The following is a 22,996-nucleotide window of genomic DNA, read 5'->3' as shown; positions in this document are numbered from 1 at the left end:
GCCGACTTCGGCACTCGGAAGCACTAAACTTTGCTGCATTAGGGCTCCAACCCCACTCTCTCATCCCACTTATGCTGAACCTCCACCACGTGACTCAGGCTTCGTCTGGACCGCGCTCTGCTCATCGAAGACCGGAGTCTGGCCAAGTCTCTTCCTCCTTCTGGCCCCTCCTCCAGCTAAGCTGCTCTGCTTCGCTGCTCTCCTCTCCTCCTTCTTTCTTCCTCATCTTCCTCCTCCTGCTCTTTTACTTCCTGTTGTCGTCTTCTTTCCACTTCACCGTCCTCGCCGCCGAGCAGACCGCGTCCTGAACCTCCATCCTCTCTTTTCCACGCCAGTCTAGACCCAGTCTCTAGATCCGCTTCCGCCACCAGCCATGCCCTCTACCCCCAGTACGTCTCTCAACAACTCATCATCTGCAGTGTCATCACAACTACTAACCTCTCCTTCCACCCACAGTCGCCATCCAGCCGGCGGCAAATATCGCCCCGCAGCCTTACATCGCTCCCGCGCCTGCTCCGGCTATTGCTCCCCGCATCAAACCGGAAAGTCCAGAGGACTCCGCCGGCGTTTCCTGCATCCGTCCGTCGAAAGAATGGGTTCTTCCTCCCCGACCAAAGGTATCTCCCCTCCTCCTTCTCTTAGCTGTATATGTCGGCGGTGCGCTCTAGACACTAACATCTCTCGGAATAGCCCGGCAGGAAACCTTCAACAGAGACTCCCCCTACCAAACGCAAGGCTCAAAACCGGGCTGCCCAGCGAGCATTCCGTGAACGGCGGGCGGCGCGTGTTGTCGAACTAGAGGAGCGTCTGCACGACCTCGAGCAAGAAAAAGAAGACAAAGAACAGAACCTGACAAATACCCTTCTTCGCATCGCGGCCGAGAACCAGCAACTCAAGTCCGTCACCGACGAATTAAAGCAGCAGGTCGAGCTGTTCAAGCAGTTCCAGGCCCAGCAGGCTGCCGCTGCCGCTGCTGGGATGCAAGGCGCTCCTATGGCTATGGCTCAGCAGCCCGCTCATAACCTCGTGTCTCCAGCTCCATCACCTGGTAACGAGCAAAATTACAGCCAAGACATGCTCGACCGTGCGCTCGAAGAACGGCTGCCTGTCGACCCTGCTGCTACCGCTTCCCCTGCTTCTACAACCGGCACAACTATCTCGTCTCCTTCATCACAACAATACCAGTACACGTCCCCATCCGCTACGCAAGGCTTGTACGGCCAGTCCGTGCCCTTACGGCGAGCCTCGAAGCAAAAATACTCTTCCCCTAAAGGCTCCTCCCCACCCGCCTACGCCAACCATCGCTCGTCGATATCGATCGCCCATGGCTCGAACCATCCCTCTCCCCTGCACACATCCGAGGAATCTCCCAAGTCTGACTCGTGCGGTCTTTGCCAGTCTGATGGTAACTGCATGTGCTCCGACATTGGCATCAAGCCCGCCACCGACATCTTCCCCAAGCGCGCTCACACCTCTGCTGCTCCGTCTCCTGCCGCTCCTGCTCCCGCCCCTGAACACCCTAATAAGAGGATACGGCGAGATGACGAGGATGATACGGAAATGGACTTTACGCACGCCTTTACTACCGCGAAAATCAACCGTCGTCCACAGCAGGCTCAGAATGTATACAACCAACCACCTGAGCAGCACCAGCACCGACACAACAGCGACTATAGCGTTTCTGACAATTACTTTTCGTCCTCTGACCGATCGTCGAAATCCGGGCCCCGGAAGATTGACCCCTGCGGATTCTGCTCGTCCGGTACGCCTTGTCTGTGTGCCGAGGCTGCCGATGCCGAAGCTCGCGAGATGGAAGATCGAAACCAAAGCCAAAACCAGGGCCAGATGATGAACGGCATGACAGACGACGACATGAACACCACCCTCCCTCCACTCCGCAACGACCCGCACTCCGAGCTCATTCGACAGACGTCAAAGCACAAGCTCGTGACTTTACACCCCGAGCCTATCTCCGACATGACCGGCACGAACGGCGCAGTCGCGCAGCAGTTTGCGCCCGGAACATGCGAGAGTTGTCAGCGGGACCCGATGCAGACGCTGTTCTGTACCTCGCTAGCCTCGAAATCCGGCAGCGAAGGCGGCGGCTGCGGGAACTGCAACCAGCCCGGTGGCTGCTGCGGAGGGAAGAAGGCGAGTGTGCAGGACTCGGCGTTCATTCCTTGCTCGGCTGCGTACCAGACGCTGTCGAGGCACAAGGGGTTCAAAGCCGTTGAGCTGCCGTCGCTGGTGGGAAAGCTGAGCACGAAAGGTGGACAGGTTGAGGTTGCGAGTGTCGCGTCTGTCTTGCGGGAGTTGGACAGACGGTTGTATAATTAGTCGGATGTAATCAGTGTTTGGTGTTTTTGGGTGTTTAGTGCTTGTGTTTATGTATTGGCTTAAAAAAAGGTCTGTTCTTGTATGTATTCCTATCTAGTAAGTAGATTAATAGTATCAAAATATCATTTCAGAGTAGAACTGGTCGAGAAGTGTTTGTATGGCGGAGACGTAGATAACGGTCACGTGCGTGGTTGCCTGCTGGGATTCTACAGACTCCACTCGCGCTCTTGTGTGGACTATCAGACTGTTATTTACCGCAATTACATCCAACTTGCCGACAGCAACCGCTCGAGTAAGACCAGCTGCATCTACAAAGTCAGGCACGCTGCGCGGTATGACTCCTACAACGTTCGAGGAGGCCGAAGACAGTCCTGACGAGCTGCGGGCGCGGTCGAGGGCCGCCACGAGCTCGAAGGCGACGCACCCGCGATGGCGGTTATTCTCCACGTTTTGGATCTACGGGCTGATCAACAACGTGCTCTATGTGATTATTCTGTCTGCGGCCGTGGACTTAGTAGGCGCGGAGGTGCCGAAGGGAGTCGTGCTGCTCGCGGACGTGATGCCTTCGTTCTTCGTCAAGCTCACGGCGCCGTTCTTTGTCCATCTGATACCCTACGGCGTGCGCGTGTGGATGCTCGTCGCGCTGTCGCTGGTCGGCATGCAGTGCGTCGCGCTCGCGAGCTCGATTCCGACGCGCCTGTTTGGCGTCGTGCTGGCGTCGATGTCCTCCGGTCTCGGCGAGCTCACGTTTCTCCAGCTCACGCATTTCTACGACCCAATCTCGATGCTCGCGTTCAGCTCCGGCACGGGCGGCGCGGGGCTCGCGGGTAGCTTCTTGTATCTCGTCGCGACCACCTGGCTTCGCCTGTCCATCCGCGGCACGATCTTTGCCTCGAGTTTGCTCCCGCTGATTTTCTTCGTGGCGTACTACAGCATCATGCCCGCGCCAGATCCGCTCCTGGCATCGCAGTCGAGCTCGTTCGCCCCGCGCACGGCTCGATACACCCCTCTCGGCACCGACGACGAGGAGTCTGTGATTGCTGCTGCTGCTGCGCCAGAGGACTCTGACCGCGGCTCGATCCGCAGCCGGATCAGTTTCCCGCGCACGATGCCCTCGTGGAACCAGATGGTGGACTCGTCGGGGCAGACGCTGCAGCGGCTTGCGCCGCTGTTTGTGCCGTATATGCTGCCTTTGATGTTGGTGTATATCGGGGAGTATATCATCAACCAGGGGATCTCGCCTACCTTGCTGTTTCCGATCGAGGAGATGCCGTTTGAGGAGTATCGCGATGCTTATGTTACCTATGGCTCGCTTTATCAACGTATGTTCTTTGTTGTGTATGACTTGTGAGCTTGTGCTAACTTTTCTAGTCGGAGTATTCATCTCCCGCTCTTCGTCGGCGTTCGTTCGCGTCCGCAGACTATACATCCCAGCAATCCTCCAACTAATCAACGTCGTCATCCTCATCATCCAATCGATGTACGTCATAATCCCCAACGTCTACCTAATCATGCTCCTCGTCTTCTACGAAGGCCTCCTCGGCGGCGCATCCTACGTCAACACCTTCCTCCTCGTCTCCGAGACCGTGCCGCTCGAAGAGCGCGAGTTCGCGATGGGCGCCGTCGGGGTCTCGGATTCGGGCGGCATCGTCGTCGCGGGCACGATCTGTCTTTATCTCGAGACGTTTTTGTGTAATTACCAAAAGGCGCATGGAAGACCTTATTGTGGGATGACTTGAGCTTTTTTTTTAATTGTCGTTGTTGTTGTTGTTGCATCTTTGGTGTTTGTTTTGACTAGTGGCGCTTGGAAGATGCTTTTGTGTAGATGCTGCTATGTAGATTGATTTAATAATTAGATATTTCATTATTACATTTATTACATTAAAATCCGTTCATATCTCCTCCTCGTCCTCCACCTCTTCATCCCCATCCAGCACTTTCTTCTCCAACAGCTTCTCCTGCTCGCTCGCAACACTATGACTACTCTCGACCCTCCCGGTCAAGAAATTATTGATATCGCTCTGCAACCGCGGCAAAAGAAACCCCAGCTTTTGCAAATCATGCGCGCCCGCAAGCTTCTCCTCCAACAACGAAATACTCCTCGTCTCTGAGAAATTATGATCCCGCGCCGCCCCCACCACCATCTTCGCCAGCGCAGACCAGTGCTCCTCCGCGGCGTCGGATCCCGCGGGCCTTGCCGGCTCGCTGATATACACGCAGCCTATCGCGCGCGTGGAATCCATCACCGCGCAGACAGTCATCAGAATCTCGTTTCCCGTGCCAGCCACCGCGTTGCGCACAATCTCGTCAAACTCGGTCACGTCGTACTCTGCTTTCTCGGGGAAGATCGCGGTCTTGGAGGGCGCGGGCAGACAGAGCGCGCTGTTGAAGGCCGAGTACCAGGACTCGATTTGGTGCTGTGTGTAGACTGCTCCTGTCATTCTTCTTCTTCTTCTTCTTCTTCTTCTTCTTCTTCTTCTTCTTCTTCTTCTTCTTCTTCTTCTTCTTCTTCTTCTTCTTCTTCTTCTTCTTCTTCTTCTTCTTCTTCTTCTTCTTGATGTTGTTGTTGTTGCTCTTGCTTTAGTATCGTGGTCGTCGTCGTCGGACTTTCTGTTGTAAGTTCTCTGCTATTTTTTCCTATCGCCGTCGTCGCTCGCGTTCCTGCCAGCGCCAAACCTCTTATTCGCACCAACCCAGCAGCAGTAATCCGATATCCTCCGTTCTTCAGCCCTGCTCCGCACGTGTTCTTGTCCGTAGATCTTGCTGGCAAAAACTTCGCTCTGCAAACTAAACTATCTCCAAAACCACACCTGCCGATGATGCTGTGCGGCGGCGGCGGCAGACCGATGACGATATCGATTGTTGTCTTAGGGTTAGGCTCTGTTTATACTTTCCTCTTTTGGCTTCCGCTGTCGAATCTACTTGCTCTGAATATCGTTATTCGGCCTACAAATACAAAACTATTACTCGCACCCAAACCAAGTCCCAACCAAACAACAGTCTGCGCTTACGCTACGCCCCGCGAACATGCTGCAGCGGGTGCGACGTAGGCGTCGACGCCGACGTAGCGCCCCCGGACGCGGGCGACGACCCCCGCGACCGCGCGGCAGGACTCAGTCCTCTCCTCGGCACGCTCGACGACCGCACGCCGTACCGTCCGCGCCCGCTCTGCTTATCGATCTGCAGCGTCTTTATATTTTCCTCCAGCGCCAGCACGCGCGAGTTCAGCTCCTTGATCTTCGCGTCCTTCGCCTTGATCTCCTCGTCTGACCGCTCTGCTTTCAGCGCCCGCACATCGTCTTCAATCCGCTTCTTCAGCGCTTCGTTCTGTGCCGTCACTGTCTCGAGCTCGACCACCGCGTCGTCGCCAGCCTTCTTGGCCTTCTCAAACTCCTCTCTCATGTACCGCATGTCGTCGTCGCGGCTCTTCAGCTTGTGATTAAGCTTCCGGATCTCGTCCTCCAACTGCTCCGTCTTTGTCCGTAACCGCTGAAGCTCTGCCAACGGAGGCGGCCCGTCCAGAAGCGCTTGCTCAGACGCCTTTAGCTTCTCCTTCAACTTCTCCAGCTCGGTTTTCAATCTTGTTTTCTCATCTTCTGCTCTTGCGATCCGTGCATTCGCTTCCTCCGCTCGTTTCTCGGTAGCAGTCTTCTCTTCCTGCACAGACTGCATTATCCGGTCCGTGTCCTCGAATCTCTCCAGCAGTCGCATGTGGTGATCTTTGAAACTGAAAAGCTGGGATTCCAGCGATTTAATATTTATCCGTGCCGCCATTAGTTGATCATTCAGGTCCTATTGAGTGTCAGTAGCCGTAGTTTCAGCAGCAGATATCAAAACAACTTACATTAATCAGCTTCTCTTTCTCAATCACCGATAGCTTTTCGTATTCGTCCTCATTCCTCTCTTCGGCAATATCTGGACCATTATCCACCATCTCAATGTCTTGCGCCGCAAGTTCGTGCTGCTCGTGCTGCTCCTGTAACGGATCCTTTCTCACCGCCGCGTCGGCTCTTCGGATTAACTTGAGCGTATGTCCGATCGTGCGCGACATTTGTAAGATCAGTGGTGGATTGTTATCCGCCTCCAGCACATTCAGAAGCTCGGACGCCATCGTAGACTCTGACAATAACGACAGCGCATCGTTGTCATAATCCGGCGGAATCTCGCGGATCGTAAACTGTGAGGCCTCGTCCTCCGTCAACGGTATACTATCATGCGGAAACAGAATCGACACCGGCGGAGGTCGGGTACCTGCCGTAGTGGCCAGCCACTGTGGGAGTTTAGACGGAAGCTCGGCCAACTCCTGCTTCAGATTCTCTGAAAGTTCGCCAGCTGACGAACGCATCAATGTGAATGTAGCCATCACACTGCACAGCATGTCGACGTCTAACTCGGTCTCCGCGCCGCCATTCAACGCAGCCGCACAGATCAGCGCATGCTCAGCCGAATGCGAAGGAACGAATCGTAAGACGGGCACAATAGGCTTGCCCGTCAGACTCTGGGTGTTTTCGTCCACTCCTCGCAGCTGCAATACTTGAGGCTCTGAAGCGACAAAACTGAAATCAACCGCAATCACCAAATCAACTCGTGGCAGATTGAACTTCTTCTTTTTGTTATTCTCGTCCACCGCAGATGAAGGCACCACAATCACGTTGATCTTCTCGTACTGCTCGTTGACATCAACCTCGCTTCCGCTATCTGAATCCTCAGGAGAATCCGCCGGCTTGTCAATCTCGCCTTCTCGCTTGGCGTACTTGACTCGCTTACCCGCCAAATAGCTGATTATCAAATCCATAGCCTGTCCTTCACGCGCAATAATAGCAACCTTAAGTCCCGCGTCCTTAAATACCGTAACGATATTGTCAATCATCTGCAGCTTAGAGCCAGAGTTCACAATGTATCGCGACTCATCCTTATCGCTAACCGATCGAGGTTGCAGAGCAGGGACCAGCAAAAACGGATGCACGCACGCGAGCAGCGCCCTTGTCAGCACGAGCATCATGCTCTTGCCCATCACTTTCCTCTGCGCCGCTGTACTCGATCCGAAGTCACAAAATCGGATAATCTCGCTCGAATGCAGCATCAACACCTGCTCATACAAGTGCCGTTGATACTTTGTGAATCCAATGGGAACCGCGTATTCTGCTTCGCGCAGCAAATATTTGTTTAACGAAACTGCCTTCTCGGCCCCACTATTATCAGGTAGTCGAATCACTCTGGAAACCAATCCTTCCGCCAAAGCATGCGGGGCGCCATCAGCAGTCTCTGTGGATCCCTCCTTTGCCGCCTCCTTTCCCTCTAAAGGAACCTCTGGGGTGGCACTGACAAATTCGACATTCTCCTCGGCCTCCACTTGTGAGGCCTCAACTTGGCTGCTTGTTTCAATTCCCTCCATATTCCGTGTGCTTACTGAATCCGGTCGGATAGGTATAGACTGGTCTGCTGTATGTTCTCTGTCCTCTGAATGATATTCGTTTTCCGATTGAGTAGCCGACAACCAGTCTTCAACTTTGTCAAGTGTTGTGGAGTCAACTAGATGGATTTCAGAAGATCGCTGGAAAGAGTCTGAGATTTGTGAATTGCCAACCGGAGCTTCGGACTGTGAGCCTTGCGGTTGTGCTTCGAGATCAGGGGCCTGGGGCGCGATCGATGATGGGACCTGTACTTGATCGTCGACGCTCTTGGTGCCTGGTACTGTATGGTCGAGTGATTCTATACATTGTTAGCATCCTGTCTCAACTCCAAGATTCTATTATGCTTACCTCTAAGTGGATCTAGTAAAGAATCGATCGAAGGACCAGTTGATTCTTGCGCTTCACTATCAGAGACCGACTGTTTCTCGCGATTCTGACTATCGACAGGAGCTGCAAGATTGTCCTCGTTCGGAGATGGCGATCCTGGCTCAGCTTCCTGTTCCGGGTCCGAAAGAACTATAAGATCTGCTTGGGCTGGTGGTGGTGACGCAGAAGCAGATTTAGCTGGGGATTGCTCTTTCTGCTCAAGATCTTGTGATTGGGCAGGATCAGGATTCTTTGCGAGCGGGCCTCTGAGATTTATTCGTCGGATTGAAATAGAATTGCGCTTTCGGAGTGTGCGTGCCGGGGAGGGAGCAGGACGATCAGATCTGGGTGGGCTGGGATCAGGTGTATCAGCAGAAGTGCGAAGTCGAATGTGTCTGATCACAGTCTTTGGTGTGGTGACGACTGGTGGCAAGCTCGGAGGGGGGTTTGATTTCCTGAGAGATCGGGAGGGGGAGGGGGGAGGAGGTGTAGTATGAGCTGTGTTGTCGGGATTATTGCTGATGGTGCGTGATCGTAGCCGTCTTTCTCGAGGGCCAGATTCGGAGCGGGCGTGGTCGAGAGTGGACTGGGATAGCCTTGTAGTCTTCTTAGGAGGCTTAACAACTCGGTCCTCTTCCTCGCTTCCGGAAAAATCGAATATAGACTTGTTGCTCGTAGAAAGGGCTGAATACGTCAGAAACGTCGTTAGAAAGGGGATCAGGAAGATGAACGCAGTGCCAGTGCAGCTCCAGCGCAAGTAAAACAAGACAGAGACTCACCACTCGAACCAGTCTGTTTGCTCAATCGCTTCCGTTTGTTTGAAACAATAAGCGGCGGCTGGCGTTCGACAACCGGCGAGTCCTGGGATGCGCTTTCGTGGTAGGAGGACTGTGAATCTGGGATCCGGGATCTGGCGCGCTTTGTCCGATCCCACTCCTTCAGCACGTCGGGCGTGCAGTCACTGCGGAGGACCTAACCCTGGCAATTAGTGGACGGCCGGGTAAGTTTCTAACAAGCTCCTCGCATCGTCACCGGCAGCCGGTCGGGATGGGGTGTGTCGACAACGTAGACGGAGCTGGTGCGTGAAGTAGACGATAACTGTAGAGATAATGTAGACTTACCCAGGTTGGCTCGTAGGGCTGGCCGGTCTGAGGATCGTCGCCGACCCAGGCCACCAGGACCTCGTTCGTATCAGGATCACTCGCCGACGGCCTCTCGTCCAAGATCTCGTGAATGCGATAGTATTCTCCTTCAAGCTCGACCTCTGATGCTACCTGACTTGAGAACTCTGCCGTTGCTGCTGCAGGACTGCCGTTCGAGCGAAGGCGGACGTGGGTACCCCGGTGCTCGAGAGATTTCCGCTTGCTCTTCTTTCGACGCGATTTGCTCTTGCTGATTGAGCTCGTCGAGCTCGTGTGTTGTGAATTTGAGTCCATTATATCTGCATATCTCACTGCGTCAGTCCCCAGATGCCCTCGTAATCTCTGAGTTTGCAGATATGCTCGAAGTTGATCCGCGTGTGATGCTCGGAGACGCGAGACGGTAAACTGATGAGAAGTTCCTAGACGGGCGTTGCTGCACCACTCGGTATAATTCCAATTATCCAAGCAGATCAAATAATAAAAGCAATCTGTCTCTATGAACCTGAGTAATTCAAGAACCGGCTTAGTCTCTTTGTGCAGGACTGACAGGATCAAGTAGCTGGCCGCAATCCCGAGTGTGGTAGAATCTAATCAAACAACACGGGCCGCTAATGACTTCCAGTAGTGTTATAATGGTTCTGAGAGTACGTAGTATTACCTAGTAGCATTACGGCGCGTTGATCACCAGCATAATCATAAACGCGTCAGGGAACCCTACGATATCAAACGCACCCTAAAAGAAGGGCTTATCGATGTATGATTCAATTAAATATAAAGCGAATGGTTATAGCTATCTATACAGTAAACAGAACACTCCTCGAGCACTTCTTCTTTTTAACAGTCTGACAGAAAACACAGTAAAGCGGGTATAATAGCTCAGTCACTGGCAGGAACCGGCATTTGAATCATCAGCAAAAGCCATCGCCACAGAATCAAACTCCCTATCTGAACCGGTATCCGAGTCCATATCCATATCCATATCCCTGCTCATGCCCTGAGTTTGATCTCCGCGAGCAGCCGGATCATTCCCCCTCCCTGCCGGATTCTCAGGCCTGACACGCTCCCAGGTCAATGATGATAAAATGTTGCAAGGCTCTCCATCATCACCCGTGATCCTCGATCTAGCAAACGACATCGACGCTTCATAGCTCGGCACAATCTCTGCAACTATCTGAGTCGTAGCGTTTGGGAGACTCATCGGAACCGATACCACAGGCGGTCCCATAGAAGACTGGATGCTACTCGATGTCACGTCCGCTTGGTCTGTTGATTTGTCTTCCTCGGCGGTTGGAGTTGCTGTATACACCGCCTTTTCTCCCTGCGATGAGGTGCGTAGACTTATAAACCCCATTCTTCCGTAATCGGGGTCTAGACCCAAATCAATCACAATCTCCACAAATTGCTGAATCTCCCTGTACACCCCGTACCAAACATAAGTCGCAATCAGACTAGTCTGGATAGCTGTCTTTTGCTGAAAGTTGGGCGCAATTCCTGTAAATGTCTCCTGACGTTTGTTGTATACCAGCCACGGTATATCAGGCGCAAGACTCCAGTGCACCTTTTGCGGATCCATGATAAAAAATGGCTCGTAAACTCTCGGCTTCAGATTGAATACCTGTCCGCAGAATCCTTCACGGCTCGCAACGTGAATATACGATGCATGTCGCGTAAACAGTATTTGTTCCGCATCAGCCCTCGCTACTCTGCATTGCATCAAGATATTGTCTGCAGTCCCATCAAGACTACACACTTCGAGCGCCTCTCCCAGATCCGACGTCAAGATGTACGGATCCAGTCGGCGCGGGTTCGTCATATCAATCTTCAAAGCCGCGCCCAAACGTTTTGAAACTGCCCTAAGATCAAACAGCACGGGCGCAAATACCTTCTCCGATTTAAGAAGCACGTCGTCATGCGAGATCACGCATTCGTCGTCTCCACCGTTCAGCTTGTCGATAATCATCTGCTGCAAAAGATCTTCAAAAATCTTATTTGCAACCGTGAAATGAGAGCCATCCAGCGTCGACCTCACAAACTGCCTCGTGAACTTTGTGATCACAACAGTATTATCAAATCGAGCCCTCGGGCTTTCATATCTCGCACTTTGCTGGGCATACACTTTGCCAATCCATGTGAACGGACCAGGATTGTCGGATCTGCAGCCGTCATGATTCACAGTACTGTCTAGGCTTGCAGTTCTCCAATCTCTCGGGGCAGAAGCAGGGACGTGCATCGTTCGCTGGTGATGTCCAGGAACAGCTCTGCTGTCACGTCTGTAATCAAAAGCCTCCCCACCATCGTCAAACATAACATTCATTTCATCTGCAGGGTATATGCTTTGATCGTATGCAGCGGTGTTTCGAGTAAAATGTAACGAAAACAGGGGATTCCAGGTCTGTCGAGGATTTGTATCAAACGGATTGACTGGTTCCGGTAAAGCTTCGGTGAACGGATCTCTGGCAGGATGAGGGACTCGCGAGTCAATACTCCTCAGAAAAGACCCTCTCAGAGAGTTCTCCCGTTGTGCTCTTCTGGGCGGAAAAGGCAATGGCGGATCAGAGCGATCGTCGACGTCGTCAGCGGGGTCGGTGTTGGCATATATACTAGCAGGTAGAACGTGGCGTGCGTGAGCAGTAACTATCCTCATGCTACGCTCTACATTAACCGACTCGACAAGCCGAGCAGCCGTCCTAGAGAACAGATCCGTCTGCTCGGCGTCTGGATCTTCCGCCTCGTCGATATGAGCAACGCACTCGCTGAGTTCACCCTTCAACTTTGTCAGCAATGCCCTCAGGGTTCCAGTATACGAGGGACCACATAGATCTGGTAACAAGTTGCGGCTATCAGGTAACGCAAAGACAGAAATGATCCAGAGATATCGAGACAGGCTACAGAGTGATAAAGGGTCAGAAATAGATCTAAATGCAAGGCTGACGAGTAGGAATGTTACTGTTCAAGTTCTGGCAAGAGCTCTTCTGGTAGACGACCAGAAAAGGAAGAGTCAGAAGATTCTGTGGACATCTATAATCTGTAGACTGTGAGTATGGCGTAAAGACCGTGTGAATAGAAGACCAGAGCCGGAGGGTTTATTTATTTGTTTACATTTGGGCCAACTCCCAACGCGCGCAATAATAATTGAACAGAAAACCCTCTTTTGCACAATTTAATCCTACAAATATAACCAATGCGCTGATTTATATATTTAATGAGGACTTCTATATTAAACTAACATATCTACTCAAAGTTGACGAACCCACCACTAAATAATTAAATAGTTAGTAACCTGGCCGACTAATAAGTCTCTACTGAAACAACAAGACCAACATACCCCGATGTACTATGCCGCGAAAAGTAGTCATAATCAATACTAATCGCAGTCGCCAACAAAACCGCCCGCTGATCAAGCGTCAACCCAGGGGCTTTCTCGTTCGTCACAAGCGACTCGCCCGCATCGGCCGCGTCCATCTGCAGGATGTAAACACCGGTATCTGTGAAGAGCTCGCGGCCGAGACCGACCCAGTTGCGGGAGACTACGCCCATCAGTCGATTTAGCTCGTCCAGTAGTTCGAAGCGGAATGATAGGATCGGAGCATCGATGGCTGCAAACTGGTCAAAGTTATCAGATCTGGAGAGATAGATTAGAATATATCAGAGTAGTAAACAATAAGTTAAAAATTATATGCATACCCGTCCTCGCTAGTAAACAGATTATATCGCCGTCTCCACAAATGCCACCGCTGATGTGACTCTCCAACAATTCTCGGTTCGTCGTCGTATATCGTCGGAGGGACCGAAACCCGTACTCGGGAGTTGATGAGAGCAAATGGTCGTTGCAGCTATATACAGGGCCGTCAGCGCGCAGTCTTGGTCAAATCAGACACGAATTTGTTCTTACAGTCAGAACTGGATTCATTTCAGCGTCGTAGACGACTACGGTGAATGGTCTATGGAGTCTGTAAATTTGTCGCATGATTGCCTTCGCGAAGCCTATTGGAAGGTTAGAAACTCTGACCAGCATCATCGTCCTTGTTCAGGTTTACTCACTAAAGTCAACCTCCTCGATGTATCCCAGTATATTGCCATGAATATCCATAAGACGCTATGATAGTTAGATCAAAACTGACGTGCTCCAATGATGATGGATCACATACGTATCTATTTGCTTGTTCAAAGCCCTACACAAGTCATGATTAGTCCAACTTCAAGACTCCAGACCACAAGAGATCCAAAGCAGCAAACATACCAAGAATATATTCATAAACTCAATCTGTCGCTCGATAACCAACGCAGGCTGCTCGAGGATCGTGGAAATCGGATCACTAGGAGTTAGCACCGAGTTGTGGTTGTAGATGACTCTGGTGCCGCTCTGCGGATAGTAGACGTCGCCCCGTTTCGCGCTCGACGGGCTTCTGCGTCGTCCCATCATCCGGGATCGCTCGATCTGCGCCCGCGAAGCAAATGACCTGCTGAACTGATTACTACTTGTAACAGACTTGACGGTGCTGACCGGCGATAGTCGCGTGTACGAAGGCCGAGCAAGTGCAGGGATTGGCACCCGCCTCACAGCACCGAGCCCTTCAAAGGCAGGAACCAGCGCCCTTCTTAATGCCATTTTGTTTCTTCAATTCAATCCAAACGCGCACAGTCGTCAGAATACTCGGAATCAGCATCAACTGAACCTGTGCGGCTACGAAAGAATCCGAGGACTTCCTGGACGTCATGCACGTGATGTTCATAAATTACATAATCCATTACTATGCCTTCACGTGACTTGCCTGGTCCTTTTTCAAGGTGCCACTCATGAATTCGAGCTGGGTATCGACAACGAGTGGAGCAACGGACAAAAGTGCGATAACCGGACAGACACAGATAGAAGACTGCATTCACCTGGATCTGTAATATCTAGCCATGGTTCTCGCTGACTTGGGACGGCGGATTAACTCCGCGATGTCGGAGCTGACGCGGTCGAATGTGGTTGATGAAAAGGTGAGTGTTGCTTACGTCGAGGAAGGAAGAAGGACAGTGCTAATGGCAATTATTACGGCAGGCGGTCGACAATATGCTCAGAGAAGTCTGCTCGGCTTTGCTTGAGTCGGATGTGAACATCAAACTGGTTGCGACGCTTCGAAACAACATCAAGAAGAAAATCAATTTCAAAGAACTCGGACCGAACGTGAACCGCCGACGGATTGCGCAAAAGGCGATTTTCGACGAACTCTGCGCGCTCGTCGATCCGCATGTGGACGAGAAAGGCGACGGCGGGTTCAAGCCGCGGAAGGACCGCTGCAACGTGATTATGTTTGTCGGTCTGCAGGGCGCGGGTAAGACTACCTCGTGCACCAAGCTGGCGCTGTGGTATCACCGGCGCGGGTTCAAGGTCGGCCTCGTCTGCGCCGATACGTTCCGTGCCGGTGCGTTTGACCAGCTTAAGCAGAACGCTATAAAGGCCAAGATCCCGTACTATGGTTCGTACACGGAGACCGATCCCGTCGTTGTTGCGGCGGAGGGTGTCGCTCGCTTCAAGCAGGAGAAGTTCAATCTGATTATCGTCGATACCTCTGGTCGACATCGGCAGGAGACCGAGCTGTTTGCGGAGATGGTGCAGATTTCGCAGACGGTCAAGCCAAACCAGACGATCATGGTTCTCGACGCCTCGATCGGTCAGGCGGCCGAGTCGCAGTCCAAGGCGTTCAAGGAGTCCTCCGATTTCGGCGCAATCATCCTCACAAAGATGGACGGTCACGCCAAGGGCGGTGGTGCGATTTCTGCGGTTGCGGCCACAAACACGCCGATTGTGTTTATCGGTACGGGAGAGCATATCCACGACATTGAGCCATTCACGCCCGAGCAGTTTGTTTCGAAGCTGCTTGGGATGGGCGATATGAAGGGATTGGTCGACCACGTCAAGACGCTGAACCTCGACCAGAAGGAGACGATGAAGCATATCGAGCAAGGAATTTTCACCGTTCGCGATCTGCGCGATCAGATGAGTAACATTATGAAGATGGGGCCGTTATCGAAAATGGCGGGTATGATTCCGGGAATGAGCCAGATGATGGGCCAGATTGGAGAGGAAGAGAGCGACAACAGATTCAAGCGGATGATGTATATTATGGATTCGATGACCGAGAAAGGTGTGTCCTGTTTTTCAACTCTATTGATATACAGTCTACTAACTATGCATAACTAAACAGAACTGGACAGCGACGGCAAAATCTTCGTCGCAGAACCGACTCGAATCACGCGCGTCGCCAAAGGCAGCGGCACCTCAGTCGTGGAAGTCGAGCAGCTCTTATCGCAGCAACGAACAATGGCAAAGATGGTCAAGCAAGTCGGCGGCAAGAAAGCCAGACCAAAAATGAAAAGACTGCGCGCGTGAGTTTTTGGTTAGATCGTTTTGTTGTTTTGTTTTGTATATTTAGAGGCTCTGTTTGGTTTCTTTTTATAGCGTAAGAGATGTCTGCGCATGAAATATGAATGTAATCAATTATAATCATCATTTATATTACAGTATATACAACTAAATGAGCTCCTTTTTTCTATTTTAAGCGAGAATATTAACCGCGGGACCGTGTGTGGATGTAAGCATGACTTCAAGAATCAAAGGCTTATGCCGCTGCTCGTGGTTGACGACAGCAAGCCGGTAGGCATCCATGAGAGCTTTGATATTCAGCTTGATTTCTTCGTCGGTGAAAGTAGTCTATGTCACGAGTTAGCATGTATGTATATATAAGGAGAGTACAGCAGCAACTTACTCTGGCGACATTCACTTGAAGCATATCTTCAATGGTTCTGAAATCCATCGTGCCAGAGGAAGCACGCAGAAAGCCGACGATGTCAGTGCCGACAGTTCCTCGTCGCTCGTTGGGCATCAAACCCTTCGGACCGAGTATTCTCTGCACGCCCCGCAGCAACGGCAGCGCCGTCGGCGTCGCAAACGACTTTTCAAACGTGATTTCCTCCTTGAGCACCTTATCGACAAGTTCCGCGCCGCCCGCGTAGGTCGCGCCGTTCGCCAACGCCGCGGCAGCTTCCTCCTCGTTATCGGTAAAGACCGCGACCCGCTCGAGCGAAGGCGCTTTCGGCAGCCGGACGCTTCCTCGGATCGCCTGGAAGTGCAGCGGATTGACCTGCTTAACCATCAACGTGATCATGTTCGTGCCGTCCGGTCTTCCGACCTCGGCGGCTCTCAGGTAGCGGGCTGCCATTTCGATCCCCATGGTGATGGGGGTGATGCGGGTTGTCCTTGCTTGCCTGCGTAGAAGCTCGATCTTGCGCTTCTGGTCCCGCAAACGCTTATCTTTGTCGGCTTTCTTCGCCGCGGCTTCTCGCTGCACGAAACCGGCAACAGGAGCAGTGTTGCCGCCCTTGGCCGGTTTCGAGGACTTGAAGCGGACGAGAGCAGGAGTGGTCGTCGCAGCAGCGGCAGGAGCAGGTCCAGCGTACAGCATTGGCCGCGCAGCTAATGCCGTGAGCCTTGATGTGAGTCCTCGCCGGATGATCATATTCAAGAGGAAAATATTAAACTGATTGAGAAGAAGAGGAAAGGGAAGCACTCAGGCCAAATGGACTCGGGAAGTTGGCAGCGGACGGTAAGTCGGCGTCGGGGGACTCTGAATTTTTTGCCAAATCCGGGTAACTGAATTTAACCCGGGTAACTGCTGTCATTAGGGAGATGTTGGTTGCATATTGTAGAGATATGCGATAGGCTTCATGTGAGAAGCAGATTGTGAAGGAGTCTGTGAAGCAATGGACGGATCTGGACTCGAGACCGAGCCGGAGGCAATTGGGATTGTGGAGCCGGTTCTGGAGAGTGTGAAGGAGGCGGCGGTGTCTGGAGATGTGTCGATAGAGCACATCCCTCGTCACTTGCTCGTCGGCGCAGATGCGGTCAACGCGCTTCGTCCGGATAGCGACTTTGTGCGGTATTCGTGGGATAGACTGAAGGAGATAATCGGTGTGTCTGTGTTGATAATGAGGCGGAGTTAGGCGGGGGCAAGTGCGGTGCTAACAAGAGGATCTGTAGGATCGAATCAGCTGTCACTGCTCGGTCGCGTGCCGTCTGATCTACGAAAATACATTCTATGGAAAGCGCAGACGATTGAAAAGTACGGCAAAGTGTCGAATTTCATTCTACAGGAGCGGCTGCATTGGGGACCAGGCGAGGAGCTTGCGGCGCCGAGTGGCAGCTCTCTGTTTGAGTGTCGGTGTAGGTGTCTTTTTATTTGACTGTGTTTTTGATTGCGAAGACGGTGGCTGACAATTGGATCTCGGGTATACCTAGCTGACTACAAGATTCTGATGAATGATTTCCCTTACGGCTTCGAAAAGGGCATCGTGCACGTCGTGGTGTGGACCAAACTCGCGATCCCGAAACTCGACACAGCGGTAGCAGACCTCACGCCCGCGGCACGAGCTGCAATCGAGGAGTTTGTAGACAAGACGTTCCGGCTGCCGCTGGAGATGCAGGTTGAGGATATTCTGTGGTTTAAGAATTGGGCTGCGCTGATGAGCGTTAGGGATATCGATCATTTCCACGTGTTGCTGAACAGGCCGCCGGTGGATGAGCGGTTGGTGGATATTTTGGGCGAGGACGTGGATGTGAAGAGGAAGTGGGCGGCGATTGATCCGAGGGTGGAGTTATGATACAAGATATAGAGCAATAATATTAAGCAATAAAGCAGATATTATAGATAGTTGGTAGATATGGACGTTGACTACACTCGCGATGCGGCTCCAAAGCAGCCCCTGGAAACGGCCGCAGCTTCCTCACCGCTCACCGCTGCACTTCACCACATCAAAACACCCCAATTCCAACGACAATCGCCATCTGATGACAAGAAACCACCATCTCTCATAAGCAACATGTCGAGTCTCACCGAAGACTACTTTTCCCAGCACCGCCTCGCCCCCAACGGCAGCCACAGCCCAATCCTCCGCTCGAGCAGCACAGAACCGCATCCCTCACTCCCCACCGCGGCCGACAGCTCAAACATCGACGACATGATCTCCTACTCCGACTCGGACTCGCATGACTCAGACTACGACGCCAACGGCCTGCCGTTCCCGAAACCGATCCAGCGCGCGGCGTTTTCGGCGCCGGGAGCGTTCGATCCGGATACGTTCCTGCTCGCGCAGCATCGGTATCAGCGGTTGGAGGATTTGCACTCGCAGCTGGAGGATTGGTCGAAGGTGCTGAAGAAGGAGTTGGTGGAGCTGATTAATCGGGATTACGCGGACTTTGTGGGGTTGGGGAAGTCGGTTAGTGGGGGGACGGTCAAGGTTGATGATATCAAGCTTGCGGTGATTGGGTTCCGAAGAGAGGTCGAGGTAAGTCTGCGATGCTTCATAAAGACGTCTGAATTGATATGCTGATTGAATACGCAGGGAATGATAATCCGACTAGACTCCGTCATACAAGAAATCGAGGATCTACTCTCTCAAAAAGCAGAAGTCCGGCAGAAACAAGTATGCTCTCGTCTACCTCTTGCTTCTACTCTTGCATCTACATCAACTAACGCCTTCCACCACCAGAACCTCGGACGCACACTCTTGTTCTTCGCCCACCGGCTTCAAGAACTCGAGCTCGCATTACACGTACACGACTCCCCATCCCCCACCCAAGACGAAATCGAATACTCAAGGTACCTCCCCCCCCCCTCCCTCTCCCTCTCTCTTCACATCAAACTAACAAACCCAAGTCCAATCGACCGCCTCCGCTCGCTCTGCATGCAATTCGCATACATCAAAAAACTAATCACAAAGCTCCCGCGCGACCACCCCTTCGTCTCCGCCCAGCAGTCCCGCGTCTCCACCCTCCGCGACTCGCTCCTGTCCGAGATCCGCAAGGGGCTCAAGGAGTATAGTCAAACAGGCGGCTCGACGGATGGGTATGGTGATATTTTTAAGTACGTGTATATCATACAATGAGGTGTGTAAAAGAGGTTCGAGATATGCATTTGTGAAATATTCCTGTTTGTGGCGTTTTGTTCTCCTTCATTGTGTATATTCAAAGCGTTGTTTTCTTTCGATATTGTGTATAATCAAATACAATTGACATTCATCCTGACATTTATTCTACTATACACGTTTTATAATCGAGAACAAATTTCATTTTCGCCTTTAAATCAGACAGACACACAAAAACACAAAAAAGGTACTTTATGCCTAAAAATCAACAATAGACAAAAAAAAAACAACTCATGCCTCACTCAATAAAATAACTACAAATCAATAAATAAAAAAAAAATGACCCTAATTCTTGATGAATATAGCCCGCTGCTCATGTCGCAAGTTCTTATACGTCGTCTTGTCCAGATGATCTAATCCCAGCTCGTCGTCTTTCTCCGCCATATCATAGACCACCATCTCGTCTTCCAAATACAGCGGCTTCGGATACGACGCGCGCTGCACGAGCGCGAACTTGATCTTCTCAAACTGCTTGTCTTTGATCCCCGTGCGCTCCTGCAGTCGCGCTTTGGTATCGGCGAATTTCTCACCGGGTTTGAGCGTGAAGAAGAAGGGAATGCCGTGCGTGCGGTTCGCTTCTTTTTGGAAATGGAAGGCGGTGATCAGCTTCTCCTTGTCCTTCCGCTCGACTTCGTCCGCGGGTAACTCCTCAGCGTATAACTGCGTCGAGTCAAGGATCGACAGCACAGAGTAATCCGGTGGGAATTGCCGGTGAATCTTGTTGATATTCGCGCCGTAGAAGCGTACCCTCGAAGCCACCTCGTCCGACAACCCGGCCTTCTGCTTCAACACCTGCAAAACCTCGACCATCGTCCCGTTCTTCGGCACCAGGATATCGTAATGGTGCTCGCTCGTGATGCCATCAGTCAACCACGTCAGCTTCAAAGCCTTCATCGACTCCAGCTCCAGCAACGCAACATCCAGAACTTCGTAGTACATCGTATGTGACAGAACCTGGGCGTATACCGGCCCGAGCAACTCCTTGAGCGAAAGCGACGTCGACGCTTTAATCGGCGCCTTGAGCGCTCCGCTGGTGTGCGTCGCGCACAGCCGCAAATGCGTAGGGTCCACGTTGAGATGCTTGCCGACTTTGGCGGAGATTTGGTTGTATTTGTCGTTTAGAGAGAGGTAGAGTTGGAATTCTTCTTGGATCGCCATGTGTGCGAACCGCGGCTTGAACAGAATCTGTATACGGTTGCGGAGAAAGTCGTAGTATGACTTGGCATCATGACAGCCGTGAATAGTGGCGAGCCTAGAAATACACAAAAAACGTTAGTAGTGCTCATGATGGCATAAAGAAGTTGACGTACTCAGACTCTGGCAGCCGTTTTTGGAAACATATAATATCGCCATCCTGGATCTCGACACCCGAAAACGTCTTTTTGGAATCAAGGCTATCGACCATAGTCGCCGAGATCTCCTCAAACAAATCAATAGCTGTATTTGGCGCCCACTTCATAGTCTTGCAGATATACGAATACAGCACCGAAAGCTTGTCTTCTTTCCCCACAGTCACGCATCCGATTCCTGTTATCGACTGACTGTGGTGATCAAAGTACTTTAGGAAAATGAGAATCTTGGCCGAGCTCGCGTTGCCGCCGGCTTGGCACGGAATCAGCGCCCCGGTCTCGGGATCGGTGGTCGCCTCCTCCATCCACAGCGTCATCTCCATCGACTGCGCAGAGTGCTTGTCTCTCACCTCCTTGAGCGAGCGCGGCACAGAGTCCAGAAGCGGTAGATCAGGTCTGATTGTCTTGTTCTGACGACTGACCATCAGCCAGAACCGAAGCGCGGCAGGGTTCTCGATCGCGAGGTCCTTTGCGATCTGGTCCCGCAGCTCGCGCAGAGTAGACGTCTTGCGGACTTTGAACAGCATCGGACGCGCCTCGGGCGCGACTTCGTTGTTGGGCTCGTCGCTGCCGGCTAAGCCCCAGGCTCCGATGTCGACGCCGTGGTAGTTGACAAACTGTCGGGTGCTCATGACCAAGACGTGCATAAACAGATGCTGCTCCTCGCGTTCTTTCCGTCTGGCTTCCTCCTCGCGCTGCTCGCGCTCGAGACTCTCAGAGATGTGCTGTGGAGTGTCTTCTTCCTTCAAGGGCGCCAGCAGGTTATCGACTCGCGACTTTCGGAGGTAGACCAACATGTAGGCGTTCGAGTGGCGCTTGAGCGAGAACTTGTTGAATTGACGCATGGGGTAGTGACCCACAAGACCGTTTGTGTTGCTGTTGTTGTTGCTGTCTTTCAGGTCCTCGCCGTAGTTCTCGTCGAGAACTTCTTTGAGGGTTGCCCGCGTGACTCGGTCGTCGTCAAACTTGTACCAGTCGCCCTCTTTCTCGGGCTTTAGAAGGGCGTAGTAATGCCCTGCGTTGAGGTCACCGGAATGCACGAGCACGCCATGGAGGACATAGACCCATGGCTCGGATCTGTCGGTCTGAGGTTCGAGAAACTCACTCAGATCGATCTCGAGCGGGAACTCATGGCGGTCGTTGATCTTGACCATCATGTCTCGGTTGAAGTCGTATTCGAAGCGCTTGAGCTGGAGGTGGAGGACTGGAGGGAAGGACTGGAAGATGACGCCCTTTTCGGCGTCTTGCAGGCCGTATCCGGTGGCTTGGTACTGGTTCTCGCCGTTGAGGGTCTCGACTTGGATGTAGTCTTTAAAAGACTCGTGCAGATCTTTCATACCCTTGACGTTGAGCTGGATGTCCCAAAAGTCTTCCGATCGGGAGGACTCAAAGTCGACGTTGATGCACTTTACAAAAGACTTCATCTGTCCAACGAAAATATCTGTGAGCGCGTTCTCGACGGCGGTGCCCTTCATCTTCCCCTCGAGATTGTCCATGAGGACGCGGTTGAACTCCTGGACGTCGTGCTGGGTGAAGGCCTCGGAGGTGTCCCAGCCAAAGGAGCGGGTGAGCTCGTTTGTGCCGACGGGGGCGGGGGAGGATTGCAGGAGGTAGAAGGCACGCTGGAGGGCGAGCGGGACGGACGCGGTCGGCTCGTCGGTCGCGGTCGGGATCTGGTAGACGGCGCGGCGGAAGATGGAGGTGAAGTAGAGGGACTGCAGGAGGGAGTTCATGTAGCAGGTGGCGCCCTGGTTGCGGAGGCCGACGTAGCCGGTCTCCTTCTTGGAGTCGTAGTTGATAAAGTTGTGCCAGAGCACGCCGGTGGGGTCTTTGATGATGCGGACGTAGGCGTAGATGTCGACCTTGTCGTCCTCGAGGATGGGGAGATCCTTGCCGTCGACTTTCTGGACGAGCTTGCGGAGCTCGTAGAACTTTGTGAAGCCCCAGTCCTTTTCCTCCGGGGTGAATCTGTGGGAGGCCTGATGGAGGGTGAAGACGGAGGGGTCTCTGTGGTTTGCCATGACGAGGCCGAACTGGGCGCAGACCGCCCACTGGCCGGCGTCGGAGTCGGCCATGTCGGTGTCGGAGTCGGCCACGGGCGGCGAGCACTCGATGTAGAGCGAGACGTTCTCGATCTGGTTGAGGGAATTGCCCTGGTTGCCTGCCGGGAAGAGGAGGAGCTTCCAGGAGAAGCCGCCGAGGTCGAAGGCCGGGGAGTGGAGTCTCTTGTCGAGCTTCTTCCAGCTCTCGATCTTCCAGACAGACATCGACTCGCAGTCGACTTCGAGGTCATCGAGCGGCGGATACGCCTTGTCGCGCATCGCCTGCTCGTCGTCGGCCCGCACCGGTTGCGTCTGCGGATCCATGCTGTGGTGTTGGTGGTGATGCGATGTGCTGAGCGATGAGGTTGATCTTCGAGAGA

The 22,996-nt window shown here is 52.6% G+C and overlaps 11 protein-coding genes across 11 annotated transcripts; 5 read left to right on the top strand and 6 right to left on the bottom strand.

The window, feature by feature from the left end:
* Positions 1-153: 153 nt before the first annotated feature.
* Positions 154-2,481, top strand: BZA70DRAFT_292449 (uncharacterized protein). Its single transcript, XM_064914379.1, has 3 exons — positions 154-389; positions 457-617; positions 691-2,481. The coding sequence occupies exons 1-3, from the start codon at positions 374-376 to the stop codon at positions 2,335-2,337; spliced, it is 1,824 nt and encodes a 607-aa protein (XP_064770084.1). The 5' UTR covers positions 154-373; the 3' UTR covers positions 2,338-2,481.
* A 3-nt stretch (positions 2,482-2,484) lies between these two features.
* BZA70DRAFT_292448 (protein BTN1) lies at positions 2,485-4,195 on the top strand. The gene is made up of 2 exons (XM_064914378.1): positions 2,485-3,659; positions 3,709-4,195. Exons 1-2 carry the CDS (start codon positions 2,672-2,674, stop codon positions 4,074-4,076), a joined length of 1,356 nt encoding a protein of 451 aa, XP_064770083.1. The 5' UTR covers positions 2,485-2,671; the 3' UTR covers positions 4,077-4,195.
* Positions 4,196-4,872, bottom strand: BZA70DRAFT_270280 (uncharacterized protein). The gene has a single exon (XM_064911281.1). The coding sequence runs from the start codon at positions 4,776-4,778 to the stop codon at positions 4,230-4,232; it is 549 nt and encodes a 182-aa protein (XP_064770082.1). The 5' UTR covers positions 4,779-4,872; the 3' UTR covers positions 4,196-4,229.
* Positions 4,871-9,827, bottom strand: BZA70DRAFT_270279 (class II histone deacetylase complex subunits 2 and 3-domain-containing protein). Its single transcript, XM_064911280.1, has 5 exons — positions 9,239-9,827; positions 8,897-9,089; positions 8,100-8,801; positions 6,182-8,049; positions 4,871-6,129 (listed from the first exon to the last, which is right to left on the bottom strand). Exons 1-5 carry the CDS (start codon positions 9,551-9,553, stop codon positions 5,350-5,352), a joined length of 3,858 nt encoding a protein of 1,285 aa, XP_064770081.1. The 5' UTR covers positions 9,554-9,827; the 3' UTR covers positions 4,871-5,349.
* A 215-nt stretch (positions 9,828-10,042) lies between these two features.
* On the bottom strand, positions 10,043-12,334 carry BZA70DRAFT_270276 (uncharacterized protein). The gene is made up of 2 exons (XM_064911279.1): positions 12,207-12,334; positions 10,043-12,144 (listed from the first exon to the last, which is right to left on the bottom strand). Exons 1-2 carry the CDS (start codon positions 12,275-12,277, stop codon positions 10,140-10,142), a joined length of 2,076 nt encoding a protein of 691 aa, XP_064770080.1. The 5' UTR covers positions 12,278-12,334; the 3' UTR covers positions 10,043-10,139.
* Positions 12,335-12,406: 72 nt separating this feature from the next.
* BZA70DRAFT_270273 (Scramblase-domain-containing protein) lies at positions 12,407-13,967 on the bottom strand. Its single transcript, XM_064911278.1, has 7 exons — positions 13,500-13,967; positions 13,408-13,431; positions 13,301-13,355; positions 13,152-13,243; positions 12,944-13,092; positions 12,585-12,881; positions 12,407-12,515 (listed from the first exon to the last, which is right to left on the bottom strand). The coding sequence occupies exons 1-7, from the start codon at positions 13,866-13,868 to the stop codon at positions 12,491-12,493; spliced, it is 1,011 nt and encodes a 336-aa protein (XP_064770079.1). The 5' UTR covers positions 13,869-13,967; the 3' UTR covers positions 12,407-12,490.
* A 49-nt stretch (positions 13,968-14,016) lies between these two features.
* On the top strand, positions 14,017-15,750 carry BZA70DRAFT_270271 (SRP54-type protein). Its single transcript, XM_064911277.1, has 3 exons — positions 14,017-14,242; positions 14,304-15,390; positions 15,451-15,750. Exons 1-3 carry the CDS (start codon positions 14,165-14,167, stop codon positions 15,633-15,635), a joined length of 1,350 nt encoding a protein of 449 aa, XP_064770078.1. The 5' UTR covers positions 14,017-14,164; the 3' UTR covers positions 15,636-15,750.
* On the bottom strand, positions 15,751-16,836 carry BZA70DRAFT_270270 (mitochondrial ribosomal protein of the large subunit). The gene is made up of 2 exons (XM_064911276.1): positions 16,012-16,836; positions 15,751-15,956 (listed from the first exon to the last, which is right to left on the bottom strand). Exons 1-2 carry the CDS (start codon positions 16,759-16,761, stop codon positions 15,801-15,803), a joined length of 906 nt encoding a protein of 301 aa, XP_064770077.1. The 5' UTR covers positions 16,762-16,836; the 3' UTR covers positions 15,751-15,800.
* A 169-nt stretch (positions 16,837-17,005) lies between these two features.
* Positions 17,006-17,902, top strand: BZA70DRAFT_286422 (uncharacterized protein; the record flags this gene model as incomplete). The annotated part of the gene is made up of 3 exons (XM_064913864.1): positions 17,006-17,213; positions 17,283-17,465; positions 17,541-17,902. 3 exons carry the CDS (start codon positions 17,006-17,008, stop codon positions 17,900-17,902), a joined length of 753 nt encoding a protein of 250 aa, XP_064770076.1.
* Positions 17,903-18,121: 219 nt separating this feature from the next.
* BZA70DRAFT_286421 (oligomeric golgi complex component, COG2-domain-containing protein) lies at positions 18,122-19,186 on the top strand (the record flags this gene model as incomplete). The annotated part of the gene is made up of 4 exons (XM_064913863.1): positions 18,122-18,586; positions 18,644-18,724; positions 18,791-18,900; positions 18,958-19,186. The coding sequence occupies 4 exons, from the start codon at positions 18,122-18,124 to the stop codon at positions 19,184-19,186; spliced, it is 885 nt and encodes a 294-aa protein (XP_064770075.1).
* A 195-nt stretch (positions 19,187-19,381) lies between these two features.
* BZA70DRAFT_243173 (cysteine proteinase) lies at positions 19,382-22,975 on the bottom strand. Its single transcript, XM_064910592.1, has 2 exons — positions 20,536-22,975; positions 19,382-20,477 (listed from the first exon to the last, which is right to left on the bottom strand). The coding sequence occupies exons 1-2, from the start codon at positions 22,938-22,940 to the stop codon at positions 19,511-19,513; spliced, it is 3,372 nt and encodes a 1,123-aa protein (XP_064770074.1). The 5' UTR covers positions 22,941-22,975; the 3' UTR covers positions 19,382-19,510.
* Between the last annotated feature and the right edge of the window lie 21 nt (positions 22,976-22,996).

The sequence above is a fragment of the Myxozyma melibiosi genome, assembly GCF_037950935.1.
Source record: "Myxozyma melibiosi strain Phaff 52-87 chromosome Unknown BZA70scaffold_1, whole genome shotgun sequence".
Taxonomy (NCBI): domain Eukaryota; kingdom Fungi; phylum Ascomycota; class Lipomycetes; order Lipomycetales; family Lipomycetaceae; genus Myxozyma; species Myxozyma melibiosi.
The sequence above is the reverse complement of the archived record's forward strand: the minus strand, read 5'-3'. Positions and strand labels throughout refer to the sequence as shown.

Coding starts and splice junctions, on each gene's coding strand:
- BZA70DRAFT_270270 (XM_064911276.1), bottom strand. CDS start 16,761: ATGATCATCCGGCGAGGACTCACATCAAGGCTCACGGCATTAGCTGCG. Junction 15,957..16,011: donor TTCAAGTGAATGTCGCCAGA/GTAAGTTGCTGC, acceptor CTCGTGACATAG/ACTACTTTCACCGACGAAGA.
- BZA70DRAFT_292448 (XM_064914378.1), top strand. CDS start 2,672: ATGACTCCTACAACGTTCGAGGAGGCCGAAGACAGTCCTGACGAGCTG. Junction 3,660..3,708: donor CTATGGCTCGCTTTATCAAC/GTATGTTCTTTG, acceptor TAACTTTTCTAG/TCGGAGTATTCATCTCCCGC.
- BZA70DRAFT_292449 (XM_064914379.1), top strand. Junction 618..690: donor TTCTTCCTCCCCGACCAAAG/GTATCTCCCCTC, acceptor CTCTCGGAATAG/CCCGGCAGGAAACCTTCAAC.
- BZA70DRAFT_243173 (XM_064910592.1), bottom strand. CDS start 22,940: ATGGATCCGCAGACGCAACCGGTGCGGGCCGACGACGAGCAGGCGATG. Junction 20,478..20,535: donor AAACGGCTGCCAGAGTCTGA/GTACGTCAACTT, acceptor GTGTATTTCTAG/GCTCGCCACTATTCACGGCT.
- BZA70DRAFT_270276 (XM_064911279.1), bottom strand. CDS start 12,277: ATGTCCACAGAATCTTCTGACTCTTCCTTTTCTGGTCGTCTACCAGAA. Junction 12,145..12,206: donor CTCTTGCCAGAACTTGAACA/GTAACATTCCTA, acceptor ATCACTCTGTAG/CCTGTCTCGATATCTCTGGA.
- BZA70DRAFT_270279 (XM_064911280.1), bottom strand. CDS start 9,553: ATGGACTCAAATTCACAACACACGAGCTCGACGAGCTCAATCAGCAAG. Junction 9,090..9,238: donor AGCCCTACGAGCCAACCTGG/GTAAGTCTACAT, acceptor TGCCAGGGTTAG/GTCCTCCGCAGTGACTGCAC. Junction 8,050..8,099: donor TTTACTAGATCCACTTAGAG/GTAAGCATAATA, acceptor AACAATGTATAG/AATCACTCGACCATACAGTA.
- BZA70DRAFT_270273 (XM_064911278.1), bottom strand. CDS start 13,868: ATGGCATTAAGAAGGGCGCTGGTTCCTGCCTTTGAAGGGCTCGGTGCT. Junction 13,432..13,499: donor AGTTTATGAATATATTCTTG/GTATGTTTGCTG, acceptor TGACTTGTGTAG/GGCTTTGAACAAGCAAATAG. Junction 12,516..12,584: donor TCGCGGCATAGTACATCGGG/GTATGTTGGTCT, acceptor TTAATTATTTAG/TGGTGGGTTCGTCAACTTTG.
- BZA70DRAFT_270271 (XM_064911277.1), top strand. CDS start 14,165: ATGGTTCTCGCTGACTTGGGACGGCGGATTAACTCCGCGATGTCGGAG. Junction 14,243..14,303: donor CGAATGTGGTTGATGAAAAG/GTGAGTGTTGCT, acceptor TTATTACGGCAG/GCGGTCGACAATATGCTCAG. Junction 15,391..15,450: donor GGATTCGATGACCGAGAAAG/GTGTGTCCTGTT, acceptor ATAACTAAACAG/AACTGGACAGCGACGGCAAA.
- BZA70DRAFT_270280 (XM_064911281.1), bottom strand. CDS start 4,778: ATGACAGGAGCAGTCTACACACAGCACCAAATCGAGTCCTGGTACTCG.